General features: G+C 46.7%; 2 protein-coding genes across 2 annotated transcripts; both read left to right on the forward strand.

Moving 5' to 3' along the window:
• Window positions 1–431: 431 nt before the first annotated feature.
• On the forward strand, window positions 432–8,977 carry LOC306969798 (E3 ubiquitin-protein ligase TRIM35-like; the record flags this gene model as incomplete). The annotated part of the gene is made up of 4 exons (XM_079583027.1): window positions 432–866; window positions 3,324–4,027; window positions 6,481–6,634; window positions 8,930–8,977. 4 exons carry the CDS (start codon window positions 432–434, stop codon window positions 8,975–8,977), a joined length of 1,341 nt encoding a protein of 446 aa, XP_079439153.1.
• A 4,811-nt stretch (window positions 8,978–13,788) lies between these two features.
• Window positions 13,789–17,460, forward strand: LOC306969799 (nuclear factor 7, ovary-like; the record flags this gene model as incomplete). Its single annotated transcript, XM_079583028.1, has 2 exons — window positions 13,789–14,223; window positions 16,503–17,460. The coding sequence occupies 2 exons, from the start codon at window positions 13,789–13,791 to the stop codon at window positions 17,439–17,441; spliced, it is 1,374 nt and encodes a 457-aa protein (XP_079439154.1). The 3' UTR covers window positions 17,442–17,460.
• Between the last annotated feature and the right edge of the window lie 410 nt (window positions 17,461–17,870).

The raw sequence follows: 17,870 nt of genomic DNA on the forward strand, positions 1-17,870 counted from the left end.
CTTGATCTGCTTGTATGGACGGCGCACCACTGGTAAACACACACGTCCACAAAGACATTTTTTTTTTACATTAAATAGAGCTGTTAAAGAAATAGAATAGATTTTTTTTTTCTGCTTTGCTGTGAAATTGCAAGGCCGGGTAGCAGCGTCCCCTTACAGGCTGATGGCCCTCAAGCCAGCAGCCCTTCTGTGCTCCTCCAGAATGGACCTATGGCCAGTCCGCCCCGGGCCATATCGCCCTGGCCTAGACCAACCAAAGGGAACATGGGCCTCATTTGCAAAGGAAATTAGTTTTGTGCAAATCAGGGACTGACTGTTCTGTTTCCTGAAACCTTCTCCAGTGTTTCCTCTGAGTCACTACAGTCTGTGAGTGATAAACATCCATGAGCATCACCATTTTATCTTCTCTCTGTGGCTTCAGGTGGATCATCATGGCGTCCAGACGTGAGCAGGACCTGAGCTGTCCCATCTGCTGTGAGCTCTTCAGAGATCCTGTGGTTCTGAGCTGCAGCCACAGCTTCTGTAAGGTCTGTTTGGAGAACTGGTGGAAGGACAAACCCCAGAAGACCTGTCCAGTCTGTACCAGAAGGTCCTCAAGGGAGAATCCTCCACTGAGTCTGGCTCTGAAGAACCTGGTGGAGACGTTCACAGAGGAGAGAAGGCAAACATCTCCATCTCCAGCACAGCAGGAGTGCAGTCTTCACTCTGAGAAGCTGCGGCTCTTCTGTGAGGACCATCAGGACCTGATCTGCCTGGTCTGCAGAGACTCCAGGACTCACAAAGACCACAGCTTCAGACCCATCGAGGAGGCGGCTCAGGAGCTGAGAGAGCAGCTGAGGAGAGACCTCACACCTGTACAGGAGAACCTGAAGGTAAGAGACCTCACACCTGTACAGGAGAACCTGAAGGTAAGAGACCTCACACCTGTACAGGAGAACCTGAGGGTAAGAGACCTCACACCTGTACAGGAGAACCTGAAGGTAAGAGACCTCACACCTGTACAGGAGAACCTGAGGGTAAGAGACCTCACACCTGTACAGGAGAACCTGAGGGTAAGAGACCTCACACCTGTACAGGAGAACCTGAGGGTAAGAGACCTCACACCTGCTGCTCCAGTCAGTGAAATGTGTCCACAGAGCTCTCTCTCTCTGATGTTTCTCCTCAGGTCCTGGTTCTTTCTATCTCTTGTAGGGTATGAGGGTTTATTAATCAATTAATTTGTTTATTAATTAATGAATAGGTTGAAGATTAGCCTTAAAATTTAATGGGGCACCAGTTCGAAAAGCAAACAAATTCAAAGTAAGAACAGGAGGCTAAACTACAGATTTATCTGAAGGAAGTGAGGTCTTGGACGTACACATTGACCCTTAGTCTGGAATAATAAACACAGACATTACCAAACAAACTGTGGTTTATGGAGGTTTAATGATCAGAATCAATTAACAGACGGCATTAAATATTAAAGTACAAACAGAATAACCTAGAAGGAACAGGATGACTAATCAGATCAAATGTTCTAGAATTGTATCTGAAAGTCAGTAAGTTTGTGTGTGTACAGGTTATGTGAGTCTTATTGAGCCAGGTCTGTGAGATGCGCTTACGACCGTGAGAGAAAGGTTTTCCACGCCAACTGTGGTCCGGCGTTCCAAAGTCCTGGTGTTCGACGGCCTGTGGTCGTGGTCTTTCGGGTGGTGATTCTCAAGCTGATGAGGCGGGCGGGGGGGGGGGGGGCGAGGCGGGAGGCGGGGGGGGGGGGGCGGGAGTCTCTCTCCGGCTCCTCTGGGCCTTGGGGGTTTAGCTTGACATGCTAGACTCAATATTTATTTATTTATTTATTGACCTTTATTTAACCAGGATAGTCCCACTGAGATTAAGAATCTCTTTTTCAGGGGAGTCCTGGCCCTAGAGGGGAATCTATTGTACATGTTTTTAGTGGTAGGGGAAACCTGAGTACCCGGAGGAAACCTACACAGACACGGGGAGAACATGCAAACTCCACACAGAAAGGCCCGGTCCAGGTGGGAATCGAACCCGGGACCTTCTAGCTGTGAGGCGTGAGCGCTAACCGTGTTGCCCTAATATGGTTGCGCTGAAAGCTCAGCGATCAAAAATGTTGTTGTCTTGTAGGAAAAATGCAAATGTTCTTAAAAGAAGTAACTGGTAGTTACAAAATCACGTCCAATGACGGGTTCAAACTTAAAGATTCTTTTGGTCCATCTGAGACAAAGAGAGGTCAGAGTTCAGCGGGGGATGTACCATGTGCTTATCCTGCCGTCTCTCCTTCTTCTGTCCAACTCACACAAGAAGCATTTTGTTTTTATTACTGGGTCTCTCTCCTTGTACCCATCCTTTATACCGGGGGCGGCCCCTTTGTCTCTGTGGGACTCGACCAATCGATTCAGTCCGTAACTTGATCTGACCGGGACCCAAGTCACAGTGGGAGGAGGCTTATTCTTAGGAGAGAATTCAGGAAATACATTTCTATTGTAATAACATTAACAAACTTCACAAACTTTCCAAATGCATTACCGACATTTGGACAGTATGTTTGTACTTTGCATCTTTGTTGACCTGGGGAAGAATTCATCATTAGAACAGATCGGTCGAGTTCATTCTCACTGTCCATGAATTAAAGAATTGGATTATTACTCAAATCGGACGTTTGAGATTCAGTCTTTAGTCCAATTCGAAGGTCAATAAAGAGTTCTCGTCTCTGGTTGTGAAGGTTAAAGGATAAGATCATCACAGTCTTCTTGTCCTGAACTGTGTTCGATCTGATCAGCCCTTCACAAGACAGGAAGTGAAGACATTCCAAAGCCATAAAATGGCCTGGGGGTTTTGCTCATCTCTGGTATGCGGTAACCATGGTAGGTCACCCTCACACGCTACACTCTATCTGATGTTTCTCCTCAGGTCCTGGTTCTTTCTAACTCTCTCTGATGTTTCTCCTCAGGTCCTGGCTCTTTCTAACTCTCTCTGATGTTTCTCCTCAGGTCTTGGTTCTTTCTAACTCTCTCTGATGTTTCTCCTCAGGTCCTGGTTCTTTCTAACTCTCTCTGATGTTTCTCCTCAGGTCCTGGTTCTTTCTAACTCTCTCTGATGTTTCTCCTCAGGTCCTGGTTCTTTCTAACTCTCTCTGATGTTTCTCCTCAGGTCCTGGCTCTTTCTAACTCTCTCTGATGTTTCTCCTCAGGTCTTGGTTCTTTCTAACTCTCTCTGATGTTTCTCCTCAGGTCCTGGTTCTTTCTAACTCTCTCTGATGTTTCTCCTCAGGTCCTGGTTCTTTCTAACTCTCTCTGATGTTTCTCCTCAGGTCCTGGTTCTTTCTAACTCTCTCTGATGTTTCTCCTCAGGTCCTGGCTCGGAGCAGAGCACAGTTGGAGTCTTCAGAGGCTCATATCACGGCCCAGGCCCGACGCGCTCAGACACAGATCAGAGCTCAGTTTGAGAAGCTGCACCAGTTCCTGAGGGAGGAGGAAGAGTCCAGGATGAAGGCTCTGAGGGAGGAAGAGGAGCAGAAGACTCAGAGGATGAAGGACATGATGGCGGCCGTGAGCAGAGACATGGAGGCCGTGTCCCAGAGCGTCTCAGAGACAGAGGAGCTGCTGAGAGCAGCAGACGCCTCCTTCCTGCTCCAGTACAAGACTGCAGCAAAGAGGCTGCAGCAGCGCCCCCTGGTGGAGGACATGGGACCAGGAGCTCTGATAGACCAGGCCAAACATCTGGGCAACCTGGGCTTCAACATCTGGAGGAACATGAAGAGCCTGGTGCAGTTCTACCCTGTGATTCTGGATCCAAACACTGCAGGACCTGGTATGATCCTGTCTGAAGATCTGAGCTCAGTGAGACGAGGAGAACAGGAGGTCCCACAGAATCCAGGGAGAAGAGGAAAGTATTGTGTTCTTGGATCTGAGAAGTTTGTCTCAGGGACTCACAGCTGGGACGTGGAGGTCGGGGAGAGTGAGGACTGGGATGTGGGTGTGAGTGAGTTTGTTCAAGGAAGATATGGCACTGAGGAGAGAAGGTGGTACATAGAGTTCTCTTTTGGTGATTACTCAGCCTGGTCTCCCTCGGTCCCAGGTAAACTTCTCTCAGAGAAGAAGAAGCTGCAGAGAGTCCGAGTGAAGCTGGACTTTGACACAAAAACACTGACCTTCACTGACCCCGACACAAACACAGACCTCCACACAGTCACAGGGTTCATCTCTGAGGGACTGAGACCAGATTTACACACATCTCAGGACGTTCCTCTGAAGATCTTACCGAGGAACATCACTGTGACAGAGTAGAACCTACAGCTCTGTGTTTCTCTCCTTAACCCTCGTAGTTCCTTCACCTGATGACATCACGAGGTGGTGATCTGTCAGTGCTCAGATTGCCTCCAGATGATGTAAAAGTACTTTGTATATTCTGGGTGATTTGGATCTGAGTGGATGAAACGTTGTTGTTCTGCTCATTCTGTGACTTCTGTAATTACTGTAACCACTTCAATAAAAAACAACTTTCCATCAGCCACGTCTTTCATTTCCACCTTTTCTTTAACAAAACAGTTTTGTGACGTTCAATGTATTTTCCTTGTAGCCGTTAGCATTAGCCACCAAACATCTCACATTATGAATGAATCAGATGTTTTCAGCTGTTCACCCATCGACCACGTTTAGATCATTTACTTTAGATACAAAGTCTAAAAGTGTCGTCCGAGCTAAAAACTAAAAGCTAAATCACGTTCAAGTTTGAGTCTGATTCACAAATTCACATGTAATGGACTTTAAACATCATCGTATGACATGACAAAGAAACCACAGAACAGGATTTAAATACCGTGAAACATGTCACGCTGCCTTCACTTTACTGAACGTTAGCATCGCTAGCATCGTTAGCATCATTGGCATTGTTAGCATCGTTAGCGTCATTAGCATCATTAGCATAGTTAGCGTCGTTAGCGTCATTAACATCGTTAGCATCGTTAGCGTCGTTAGCATCGTTAGCATCGTTAGCATCGTTAGCGTCGTTAGCGTCGTTAGCATCGTTAGCATCGTTAGCGTCGTTAGCGTCATTAGCATCGTTAGCATCGTTAGCGTCGTTAACATTGCTAGCATCGTTAACGTCGTTAGCGTCATTAGCATCGTTAGCATCGTTAGCATCGTTAGCGTCGTTAGCGTCATTAGCATCGTTAGCATCGTTAGCGTCGTTAGCATCGCTAGCATCGTTAACGTTGTTAACGTAGTTACGTCATTAGCATCATTAGCGTCGTTAGCGTCGTTAGCGTTCTCTGTTCATGTAAACGCTTATTTCTGTACAAAACATTCCCCAAAACAAAAGAGCAGAGACCCCTCCCCCTCAGAGGCCCCTCCCCCCCAGAGCCAGAGACCCCTCCCCCCCAGAGCCAAAGGAAAAGCCCGTATGTACAGCACAAACCCATGAACAAAGTCTTTATTGCTGATTCCCAAATATGTGAAAGAGAAAAGACCTGAGAATAAACTAACCCCAACTGACCCCGCCCACATTGAGTGTGTGTGTGTGTGTGTGTGTGTGTGTGTGTGTGTGTGTGTGTGTGTGTGTGTGTGTGTGTGTGTGTGTGTGTGTGTGTGTGTGTGTGTGTGTGTGTGTGCGTGCGTGCGTGTGCGTGCGTGTGTGTGTGTGTGTGTGTGCGTACACGTTCGGGAGAGCGATGCAAACAGAGAGGAGATATAGGAGATATAGGAGATTCTTTGAAAGTTACAAATAATTGAACTCATGTTGCTGCAAACACATTAAACATGTTTTTGTCTGAGAGTAAAAAGTTTAGTAAAGAGTATTTCACTGTGATGGAGATGAAGGTGAAGGTTATTTTTACAATATTATTTTTAGCTTATCTTCAGGTTTTTCCCTGGCTTCTGTTTACAGAAGCCAGGGAAAAAAAGCAATAATATAGCTTTTAGCAATTTTATTGCTAAAAGCTATAATATTGTTATAATATAACAATATTATAGCTTTTAGCAATAATATTGTTTAATCTAAAGAGACTATACGGAGTTTAAAAATGTTAAAACTAAGTATGTTCCTCCCCCTACATGTTCCTCCATGTCCTCATGTGTAGAATGAGCTCAGACCTGTTCACCACAACTGCCTCTAAGATCCTGCACTGTCAGAAAGTTGTTACTTTTTTGCACGAGCTTAATATAGAAGCTGCAGTTACACATGTGACCTGAGGTGGCAGTAGTGAGTATAAATGGGTAACTTGCATTTAGTCCCTTTAAATCATAGAAAACCATGAATTGTTTATTTATACCGCCAGTCCGCCCCGGGCCATATCGCCCTGGCCTAGACCAACCAAAGGGAACATGGGCCTCATTTGCAAAGGAAATTCGTTTTGTGCGAATCAGGGACTGACTGTTCTGTTTCCTGAAACCTTCTCCAGTGTTTCCTCTGAGTCACTACAGTCTGTGAGTGATAAACATCCATGAGCATCACCATCTTATCTTCTCTCTGTGGCTTCAGGTGGATCATCATGGCGTCCAGACTGGAGCAGGACCTGAGCTGTCCCATCTGCTGTGAGCTCTTCAGAGATCCTGTGGTTCTGAGCTGCAGCCACAGCTTCTGTAAGGTCTGTTTGGAGAACTGGTGGAAGGTCAAACCCCTGAAGACCTGTCCAGTCTGTACCAGAAGGTCCTCAAGGCCTTTTGCACAACCAGGCGAGGAGCCAGCACCGAATAAGTGGACAGCCATTCTGTGCTCTTTGGGCTCTGTGTCCGATTGGCCGTTTTCCCACCACAGGAATCTCAAATATTTGCGCATCTCAGTGCAGACAAAGAGCTGGTGGAACATCTTTTGGATGTCACAGATTATGGAAACTCTTTCTCTTCGAAAGCCACATAATACTCCCACCAACGAGTTAGTCATATCAGGGCCGGTGAGGAGTGAATCGTTCAATGAGATGTGTGACGAAGTGACTTCACTTGTCCCTGTATATATACATATATATATATATATATATATATATATATATATATATATATATATATATATATATATATATATATATATATATGTATATATATACACATATTAATATATATACAAATATTAACCTCCTGTACTCACAAGGGTTTATCTAAGTTAAGGGTATTCTTTTCTCTTTGTTTCTACTTGGGATGTGTTTGGGGAGGGGCCGCCCAGACATCTCCATTTATGGTTTCCAGTGGTGATGTCACTGATGATGTCATCGACACATCATCAGCCTGTAGCATTTTGAAATGTATGTTAAGAAGTGACTTATCCGGTTATTTGACTTTGTTAAGTAATGTTGAGTTCCCGAACACTGCTGGTGCAGGTGTGTGTGAGACCCATGGCCTGAAGAGATGTCCTGGGTTATTGTAATTCTGTCAGTGAGGTGATTGGCCATTGTTTTAGGCAGGTGTGTGCTGTTTTGGGGGAAAGGCTGGAGGTGATGTGAGACCTGAACAAAGTCTGGAGCAGAGCACTGTAAATACATTTTGCCACGCAGGAAAAATGAACTTTGTCTTCTGACGTTTCCTTTAAAAGCCACTTTTTGGTCACTCACCGCTACACTACCTCACAAGATGCTGCAAAACTTACTGAACAATCACAAACTACTCGCAACTTGTGAGCTTCTTCGGGTGGTCCCCCCGTGGTGTGGGATGTACCACAAGGTCTCGTTCTCAGGTCCAAGAAGGGCCAGTTCGGCATCACCGTTACCAATAGTGTCTCTCATGAAGGCTTTAACCTTTAACCTCTTGTTATGTGGAAGGTCTGGTGGGAGATTGTCTTTGAAGGGGAGGGGCATCTCGTCGTGCCCGTCTGGCCTTTGCACTATTGTGTCACTCAGAAGTTGAATGAAGCGCACATCATCTTGAGACACATCCTTGTCCTCATAGTTTCTCTCATTGAAGTCTGACTAAAAGACTTTTAGCACATCAGTCGCTGACGGTGTTGGGACTTCTTTCACTTTGATACGATAGCTCTGATTGCCTTGTCTGTCTAAGTGGGATTTGCTGACCCAATGATACTCCAGCCCAGTGTAGTTCTTTGAGCAAACGGCTCCTTAACATTTCCAGTAACTTCCTCTAGAGGCGCTAGGGCTGATGGGCAGTCATAGCCAATCAACAACCCCACATCACAATCTTGGAGTGGCTTCATTTCATTGGCTAAGGCTTTTAGGTGTGGCCACTGAAGTGCAGTTTCTCTGGTGGGAATATGGGACTTGTCAACAGGGATAAAATCTGGAGAGTAAGCTTGATCTATTTGGACGTGGGCATCAGAGTCAAACCCACACACTTGCAAGTTGCAGGCAAGTTTACTCGCTACTACAGTGTCGACAGAGGTCATTGTACTTAGTTTTAACTGCACTGGTTTAGAATCAACATTCAGTTCAGAGGCCAAATCTCCGAAAACAAGAGACGAGTCACTTTGGGTATGGAGTAAAGCATAGGTGAGTATTTCCCTTTAGGCTGTGAGGCAGCTGAGATGAAGACTGGTACTGGATGTGGCAGATGTTTTCCTTGTTAGTACGTGAGCCATGACTTTGTGTACTCCTTTATTTGTACTTTCCTCTGTGTTTGCACTTTGTCCTGAGACATTCTCAGTTTCCTTTTGCTTTGGTTCTTGTACCTTTTCTATGTGCAGACATGTTGGGTGCGTCGGCTGCACTTACCACAGGAGTGGCTTTGCATGTTTTAGTCACGTGGCCCTTTCTTAGGCATCCGAAGCACAGGTGATTTTCACGAGTGAATGTTGTCTGTTCGTCCATAGTGTTTGCTGTAAATGTAGAACATTTCACTTTGCCGTGAGTGTCGTCTCTGCAAAACAAACAAGGTAACTTTTGTTTAGGAATGGCTACAGGAGTTGAGCTGTTTCACTTGGTTTGAGCGGTTGTGGTGAGTGCTTTGGCTCTCTTAATGGATCTCTCTTCTGAAGTCTTTTCGTTCAGAATGGAGATGCTACTCTAGCTTCCTTCTGCATGGACTTTGTGAAGTGAGCAAAGCCGGGATATTCTTGACTTTTGTCCATCTCATCCACAACAATACGACTCCATCTTTGTGTTATCCAATCGGGTAGTTTCTTGAGTAGCTTGTGATTTGTGAATCTCTAGACCCTTGACTTGAGGAATAGCCTCAGCACAACTTTGTAGGAAATCTGCAAACTCTCTCAGTGCTAGAGGGTCATTGGCATTTATTTTCGGTGGTCAAACCGCCTTTGCTCTGCCCAATCCCGTCAGACCTTGGAAGCTCAGCAGGAAGGGCCTGGTCGGTACTTGGATGGGAGACCGTTTAGTAACACCAGGAAGCTTAGCGAATGTAGTGAGTGAGTGGTTGGTGGTGGTCGGAGGGGCCGATGGCGCAGACTGGTTGCCTCGCTTCCGTCAGTCTACCCCAGGGCAGCTGTGGCTACAATAGTAGCTTACCACCACCGGGTATGGAGTGAATGAATAGTGCAATGTAAAGCGTCTTTGAGTGTCCAGAAAAGCACTACATAAAACCGATGCATTATTATTATTATTATTATTTTGGGCCAATTCACAAGCTTCCTTCTGAAGGCTCTTTGAACCATGAATGGACTGCCATACCCTTCCTTCTGCCATCTCCGTCCTCGCCTAAGCCAGCCTGTGCTTCCTCCTCGTTACCCGCTCCTCTGCTTCAAATGGTTCAGTGTCCAATAAAAGCCCATGGTCCGCCACCAGCCGCCACGCTCATTGGATAAAAACTAGGTTAAAACAGCCTGCCACAGGTGTGAGGGTCCAGGTGATTAAAAACAGGAAATAGAAAGCACAGCAACGCACCACGATAAAAACACTTCAAAATAAAAGCACGCACACAAATCAAATCAAATGTGCAAAATGCTGCGTGCAAATGTATCACCCTGTGACATCTGGGTTCACCTTTCCACAAGTTTGTGCTTTAACTTTAAGACTTTGGACACAACGCTCAGCTCAGACATTTACACCTTTTCAAAACTGAGTAAAGCAATCATACTTATGACAAAACGTTACAAGCTTGAATACTGCTGATGCACTACGAGGCTTCCTACTCAGAAGGTGATGGTAAACAGATCCATACAGTTTAAGAGATTGCATTGACTCAATAATAACTTCAGGTAAGCTAACTTGTGATTAGCAACAGTCTTTGCTTAGCATTACACCAAGCTTTCCAATGTAAGCAAACCGAGAACTCAAATGGCGGCTGGCGTAGACTTTTGGCTGGCAGATCCACTGGCCACACAGGGGATCCGACATGGCATGGACACCGGCTGGATGGGTCTTCTCACTCTCTGCGTCGACTTGTCGCTCATTAGCGATCGAGTTCTCACTGTAGCGGCCCCAGGAATGAATGAAACGGAGAGTTTCGAACGGGTGCAGCAGTTTTTTACTGTTGGCTGCATCAACATAACGCACCGTGAAAACTACAAAATAAACACAGAAAATATGATAATTAAACATGTGCGCACGGGACGAAAAAGTCTGTTGACTTCAGGGTAAGCGAACAAGAACTAGGCGTGAGCGCCCTCTAGTGCAGGGGTTCTCAACCTTTTGGAGCCGCGACCCCCATTATAACAGGTAAAGGGGTTCGTGACCCCCCACCCGGGCTATTGTTAAATAGTGGAGATAAGTTCTCATAATGTTGTTTATAGGACCGCATTTTATTTTTTTTATTTTTTATTATTATTTTTTATTTGTTTCATGTCTTTTAATTTCATTTAATTTTATTTATTTATTTATTTTCGGGGGGGTTAATGTTTTTTTTTTTTGGGGGGGGGGGATCAAAGACCTTTGTTGTTCTGACTTGTCAATAAACAAAAAGTAAAAAAAAAAAAAAATGTCTGAAATAAAATTCCTGAAACTATGAACAAATAATGGCCCTCTGGTACAATAACACATGCTACAATAAAACATTAGATTATACACTAACGAAAATATGTATATTTTATCTGAATGATCTGGCGACCCCCCAAATTTGTCTCGCGACCCCTATGGGGGTCCCGACCCCCAGGTTGAGAACCACTGCTCTAGTGGACAACTAACGTACATTTACATGATTACTTCCATTATTGTAGCATTTTTAGACCATTTTAAACGTATGAAATGACTGATGAAATATTTGTTAAAGAATAAACTGCCTTAAAGGAAACACAACAGCTGTAAATGAATTTTCCCCATCGGCTAAAGGCTTTGAGTTTGAAGTATTTTGTCAGGTGTAAATTATATCATTAAATATATGTACCGTGATATACATTTTTGGCCATATTCAGGGGCGGACTGGGACTAGAAAACGGCCCTGGACTCTGAGCAGCCCGGCCCAAGTTAGTGTAAACACCAGTGGCGTGTGGTGACATTTTGAGTTTGGTAAGCAGTGGCCTGGGACTTAAGGAGGGAGACCCCCCCCCCTAGGAAAATTTAAAAATCATATCTGATGTATTTTAAGTGCACCCGCGGGAAAATAAAAACAATGCGCTGTTTAGATGATGCGATCACGATGCCCGAAAATCTGTATAAAATACACTAGTTATTAGTTAATATTTTAGCAATGTGATGCAAAATAAATGAATAACTGTATTTATGGTATTAACTACTGTAGGCCTATGTTTGTTTACTTTCCAAAATACTAAGACCCCCCATCAATGTGTCTCCAGTCTACAAACATTTATATTATTGCTGGAGCCTCGCCCACTCTCACCTTCAGCGTCCTGGTCCAGCCTGAAGCCTCGTTGGTCTTGTATGAAGAAAAGGTCCCGTCACTTTGAATGTCCACTCGGTGTAATAGTCCGTCCTTTCCGTTTTCTGCCCCTGCTCCAATTACGTTCCCACCCTAGGTGAGGGTGGGAACGTAGATCGATCTGTAAATCGAGAGCTTTGCCTCGACTCAGCTCCCTCTTCACCACGACAGACCGATACAGCGACCGCATCACTGCTGACGCCGCACCGATCCGTCTGTCCATCTCACGCTCCATCCGTCCCTCACTCGTGAACAAGACCCCGAGATACTTGAACTCCTCCACTTGAGGTAAGGACTCCCCACCGACCTGGAGAGGGGAAGGAGAACCATGGCCTCAGATTTGGAGGTGCTGATCCTCATCCCGGCCGCTCCACACTCGGCTGCAAACCAGAGCAGCTGAAGGTCCAACAGAACAACATCGTCCGCAAACAGCAGAGATGAGACTCTGAGGCTCCCAAACCGGACGCCCTCCGGCCCCTGAGGAGACCAACACGCACCGGGAACAGGTCTGACTTACTGCCGGCAATGAACCAAGCTCCTGCTGCTCATACAGGGAACGGACAGCCCTTAGCAGAGGGCCCCGGACCCCATACTCCCGGAGCACCCCCCACAGGGCACCACGAGGGCCCCGGACCCCATACTCCCAGAGCACCCCCCATAGGGCACCACGAGGGCCCCGGACCTCATACTCCCGGAGCACGCTTTCTCCAGATCCACAAAACACATGTGGACTGGTTGGGCGAACTCCCACGAGCCCCCCGGAGCCTCACCACCTCGGTGACTTCAGCCCCGGTGATGGGCGAGCCCACCTCCGAGTCCCCAGCCTCTGCTTCCTCATTGGAAGACGTGACGACGGGATTGAGGAGGTCCTCGAAGTCCTCCTTCCACCGCCCGACGACATCCCCAGTCGAGGTCAGCAGCCCCCCACCCGCACTGTACACAGTGTTGGTGAAGCACCGCTTCCCCCTCCTGAGGCGCCGGACGGTTTGCCAGAATCTCTTCGAGGCCACCACGGGGTCGTACTCCCACAGGAAAAATGATGGCAAAGGCCGAAACTTTAGATCCACCTTTTTATTTTTAGTGCAGCAAGGAAAAAAAAGTATTTACAAAAAGAAACCAAAATCTTACAAATTCAAGGCCTCAGACCACAGCCCTCTCCAGACTCCAACAACCAACAGAGCCCAAATGCTCCCCTTTAATACCCCCCAGCCCCTCCTCCGGGCAGACCAACACTAATTGAAGGGGGTTATTAAACAATTACACAGGGAGACACAAAAACAAAGAAAATAATACAAAATATTCACACCACTCTAATGAAAATAACATTCTTTACAAAGGCCAACAGAAACTCACATACAAACACAAGAAATCACAAAACCATTACAAACGGACGAAATGGATTAGCCCGGGTCACGTGGTTGGCCCCAGCGCGCCACCACGGGCTACATGACGCGGCCCAGGAAGTGCCTCTGTTTGGCCACACTACTCGAGGCGACCGACTGACGGGACAGCAGGAGCAGGTGAGAAAGTGGTGTGGCATGTAGGCAACGAGTGTGCACCCTCGTGCGCTACAGCCGGGAAAACCAGTGTTACGGAGGGACAGTTTGTATGACGCATGACCGCGGGATGCATGTGAGGGCTGCGGGAACCAGTCTTGGAGCGAGAGCGCGCCCGAGCGCTCCCAGCGCCAGCACTCTCCCAGGAGAGGGGAGAGGAAGAGGCGCGCAGGGACAGAGAGTGACGAGGTGACTACTGGCGCCCCGTCACTCTGTGCAATTGCAAGGCCGGGTAGCAGCGCCCCCTTACAGGCTGATGGCCCTCAAGCCAGCAGCCCTTCTGTGCTCCTCCAGAATGGACCTATGGCCAGTCCGCCCCGGGCCAAATCGCCCTGGCCTAGACCAACCAAAGGGAACATGGGCCTCATTTGCAAAGGAAATTAGTTTTGTGCAAATCAGGGACTGACTGTTCTCTTTCCTGAAACCTTCTCCAGTGTTTCCTCTGAGTCACTACAGTCTGTGAGTGATAAACATCCATGAGCATCACCATCTTATCTTCTCTCTGTGGCTTCAGGTGGATCATCATGGCGTCCAGACGTGAGCAGGACCTGAGCTGTCCCATCTGCTGTGAGCTCTTCAGAGATCCTGTGGTTCTGAGCTGCAGCCACAGCTTCTGTAAGGTCTGTTTGGAGAACTGGTGGAAGGACAAACCCCTGAAGACCTGTCCAGTCTGTACCAGAAGGTCCTCAAGGGAGAATCCTCCACTGAGTCTGGCTCTGAAGAACCTGGTGGAGACGTTCACAGAGGAGAGAAGACAAACATCTCCAGCACAGCCTGAGTGCAGTCTTCACTCTGAGAAGCTGCGGCTCTTCTGTGAGGACCATCAGGACCTGATCTGCCTGGTCTGCAGAGACTCCAGGACTCACAAAGACCACAGCTTCACACCCATCGAGGAGGCGGCTCCGGAGCTGAGAGAGCAGCTGTGGAGAGACCTCAAACCTCTACAGGAGAACCTGAGGGTAAGAGACCTCACACCTGCTGCTCCAGTCAGTGAAATGTGTCCACAGAGCTCTCTCTCTCTCTGATGTTTCTCCTCAGGTCCTGGTTCTTTCTATCTCTTGTAGGGTATGAGGGTTTATTAATCAATTAATTTGTTTATTAATTAATTAATAGGTTGTAGATTAGCCTTAAAATTTAACGGGGCACCAGTTCGAAAAGCAAACAAAATCAAAGTAAGAATAGGAGGCTAAACTACAGATTTATCTGAAGGAAGTGAGGTCTTTAACGTACACATGGACCCTTAGTCTGGAATAATAAACACAGACATTACCAAACAAACTGTGGTTTATGGAGGTTTAATGATCAGAATCAATTAACAGACGGCATTAAATATTAAAGTACAAACAGAATAACCTAGAAGGCTAACAGGATGAATAATCAGATCAAATGTTCTAAAATTGTATCTGAAAGTCAGTAAGGTGGTTTGTGTACACGTTATGTGAGTCTTATTGAGCCAGGTCTGTGAGATGCGCTTACGACCGTGAGAGAAAGGTTTTCCACGCCAACTGTGGTCCGGCGTCCCAAAGTCCTGGTGTTCGACGGCCTGTGGTCGTGGTCTCTCGGGTGGTGATTTTCAAGCTGATGAGGCGGGCGGGGGGGGGGGGCGAGGCGGGGGGGGGGGGGGGGGGGGGGGCGGTGGAGTCTCTCTCCGGCTCCTCTGGGCCTTGGGGGTTTAGCTTGACATGCTAGACTCAATATTTATTTATTTATTGACCTTTATTTAACCAGGATAGTCCCACTGAGATTAAGAATCTCTTTTTCAGGGGAGTCCTGGCCCTAGAGGGGAATCTATTGTACATGTTTTTAGTGGTAGGGGAAACCTGAGTACCCGGAGGAAACCTACGCAGAAACGGGGAGAACATGCAAACTCCACACAGAAAGGCCCGGTCCAGGTGGGAATCGAACCCGGGACCTTCTAGCTGTGAGGCGTGAGCGCTAACCGTGTCGCCCTTATATGGTTGCGCTGAAAGCTCAGCGATCAAAAATGTTGTTGTCTTGTAGGAAAAATGCAAATGTTCTTAAAAGAAGTAACTGGTAGTTACAAAATCACGTCCAATGACGGGCTCAAACTTAAAGATTCTTTTGGTCCATCTGAGACAAAGAGAGGTCAGAGTTCAGCGGGGGATGTACCATGTGCTTATCCTGCCGTCTCTCCTTCTTCTGTCCAACTCACACAAGAAGCCTTTTGTTTTTATTACTGGGTCTCTCTCCTTGTACCCATCCTTTATACCGGGGGCGGCCCCTTTGTCTCTGTGGGACTCGACCAATCGATTCAGTCCGTAACTTGATCTGACCGGGACCCAAGTCACAGTGGGAGGAGGCTTATTCTTAGGAGAGAATTCAGGAAATACATTTCTATTGTAATAACATTAACAAACTTCACAAACTTTCCAAATGCATTACCGACATTTGGACAGTATGTTTGTACTTTGCATCTTTGTTGACCTGGGGAAGAATTCATCATTAGAACAGATCGGTCGAGTTCATTCTCACTGTCCATGAATTAAAGAATTGGATTATTACTCAAATCGGACGTTTGAGATTCAGTCTTTAGTCCAATTCGAAGGTCAATAAAGAGTTCTCGTCTCTGGTTGTGAAGGTTAAAGGAGAAGATCATCACAGTCTTCTTGTCCTGAACTGTGTTCGATCTGATCAGCCCTTCACAAGACAGGAAGTGAAGACATTCCAAAGCCATAAAATGGCCTGGGGGTTTTGCTCATCTCTGGTATGCAGTAACCATGGCGGAAAGGGCATAGGTCACCCTCACACGCTACACTCTCTCTGATGTTTCTCCTCAGGTCCTGGTTCTTTCTAACTCTCTCTGATGTTTCTCCTCAGGTCCTGGTTCTTTCTAACTCTCTCTGATGTTTCTCCTCAGGTCCTGGTTCTTTCTAACTCTCTCTGATGTTTCTCCTCAGGTCCTGGTTCTTTCTAACTCTCTCTGATGTTTCTCCTCAGGTCCTGGTTCTTTCTAACTCTCTCTGATGTTTCTCCTCAGGTCCTGGTTCTTTCTAACTCTCTCTGATGTTTCTCCTCAGGTCCTGGTTCTTTCTAACTCTCTCTGATGTTTCTCCTCAGGTCCTGGTTCTTTCTAACTCTCTCTGATGTTTCTCCTCAGGTCCTGGTTCTTTCTAACTCTCTCTGATGTTTCTCCTCAGGTCCTGGTTCTTTCTAACTCTCTCTGATGTTTCTCCTCAGGTCCTGGTTCTTTCTAACTCTCTCTGATGTTTCTCCTCAGGTCCTGGCTCGGAGCAGAGCACAGTTGGAGTCTTCAGAGGCTCATATCACGGCCCAGGCCCGACGCGCTCAGACACAGATCAGAGCTCAGTTTGAGAAGCTGCACCAGTTCCTGAGGGAGGAGGAAGAGTCCAGGATGAAGGCTCTGAGGGAGGAAGAGGAGCAGAAGACTCAGAGGATGAAGGACATGATGGCGGCCGTGAGCAGAGACATGGAGGCCGTGTCCCAGAGCGTCTCAGAGACAGAGGAGCTGCTGAGAGCAGCAGACGCCTCCTTCCTGCTCCAGTACAAGACTGCAGCAAAGAGGCTGCAGCAGCGCCCCCTGGTGGAGGACATGGGACCAGGAGCTCTGATAGACCAGGCCAAACATCTGGGCAACCTGGGCTTCAACATCTGGAGGAACATGAAGAGCCTGGTGCAGTTCTACCCTGTGATTCTGGATCCAAACACTGCAGGACCTCGTATGATCCTGTCTGAAGATCTGAGCTCAGTGAGAGGAGGAGAAGAACAGGAGGTCCCACAGAATCCAGAGAGAATAGAATATAACGAGGTACTTGGATCTGAGAGGTTTGTCTCAGGGACTCACAGCTGGGACGTGGAGGTCGGGGAGAATGAGCGCTGGACTGTGGGTGTGAAAGAGTTTGTTCAAGGAAGAAACGTCACTGAGGAGAGAAAGTGGTTCATAGAGTTCTTTAATGGTTATTACTTAGCCTTTTCTCTCTCAGACTTAGGTGAACGTCTGTCAGTGAAGAAGAAGCTGCAGAGAGTCCGAGTGAAGCTGGACTTTGGCTCAAAAACACTGACCTTCACTGACCCCGACACAAACACAGACCTCCTCACAGTCACAGGGTTCATCTCTGAGGGACTGACTCCATATTTACTCACAGATGAAGATGTTCCTCTGAAGATCTTACCGAGGAACATCACTGTGACAGAGTAGAACCTACAGCTCTGTGTTTCTGTCTGTTTCTCTTTGACGTCGTTCCTGATGAAACAGTCCTGGTTCAGACGGGCCTATTGTACATGTTTTAGTGGTCGGGGAGAGGGATGTTTGTACCTTGTTATATTGTTGCACTTTGTGATTTTATCTGTGAGAGTTTTAGAAATAAACTTTTCTTCCCTCGAGTCGAGTCATGATCTGTTAAACCCCTTAACCCCCACCTGAACCGTGAGCATTTTCTCCAGTTTGGCTTTACCCCAATCCAAAAGCTTCTGGAAAAAAGGTGTGAAAATAGCAACAAAACTGAGACGAAAACAAGGATGGAAATGTGACAAAAATGTGACAAAAAAATTACAAAAAAATGACCAAAAAAATGACAAAAAAATGACAAAAAATGACAAAAAAATGACAAAAAATGACAAAAAATGA

The sequence above is a fragment of the Gobius niger genome (assembly GCF_951799975.1).
Source record: "Gobius niger genome assembly, contig: SUPER_10_unloc_3, whole genome shotgun sequence".
In the NCBI taxonomy this organism is placed as follows: domain Eukaryota; kingdom Metazoa; phylum Chordata; class Actinopteri; order Gobiiformes; family Gobiidae; genus Gobius; species Gobius niger.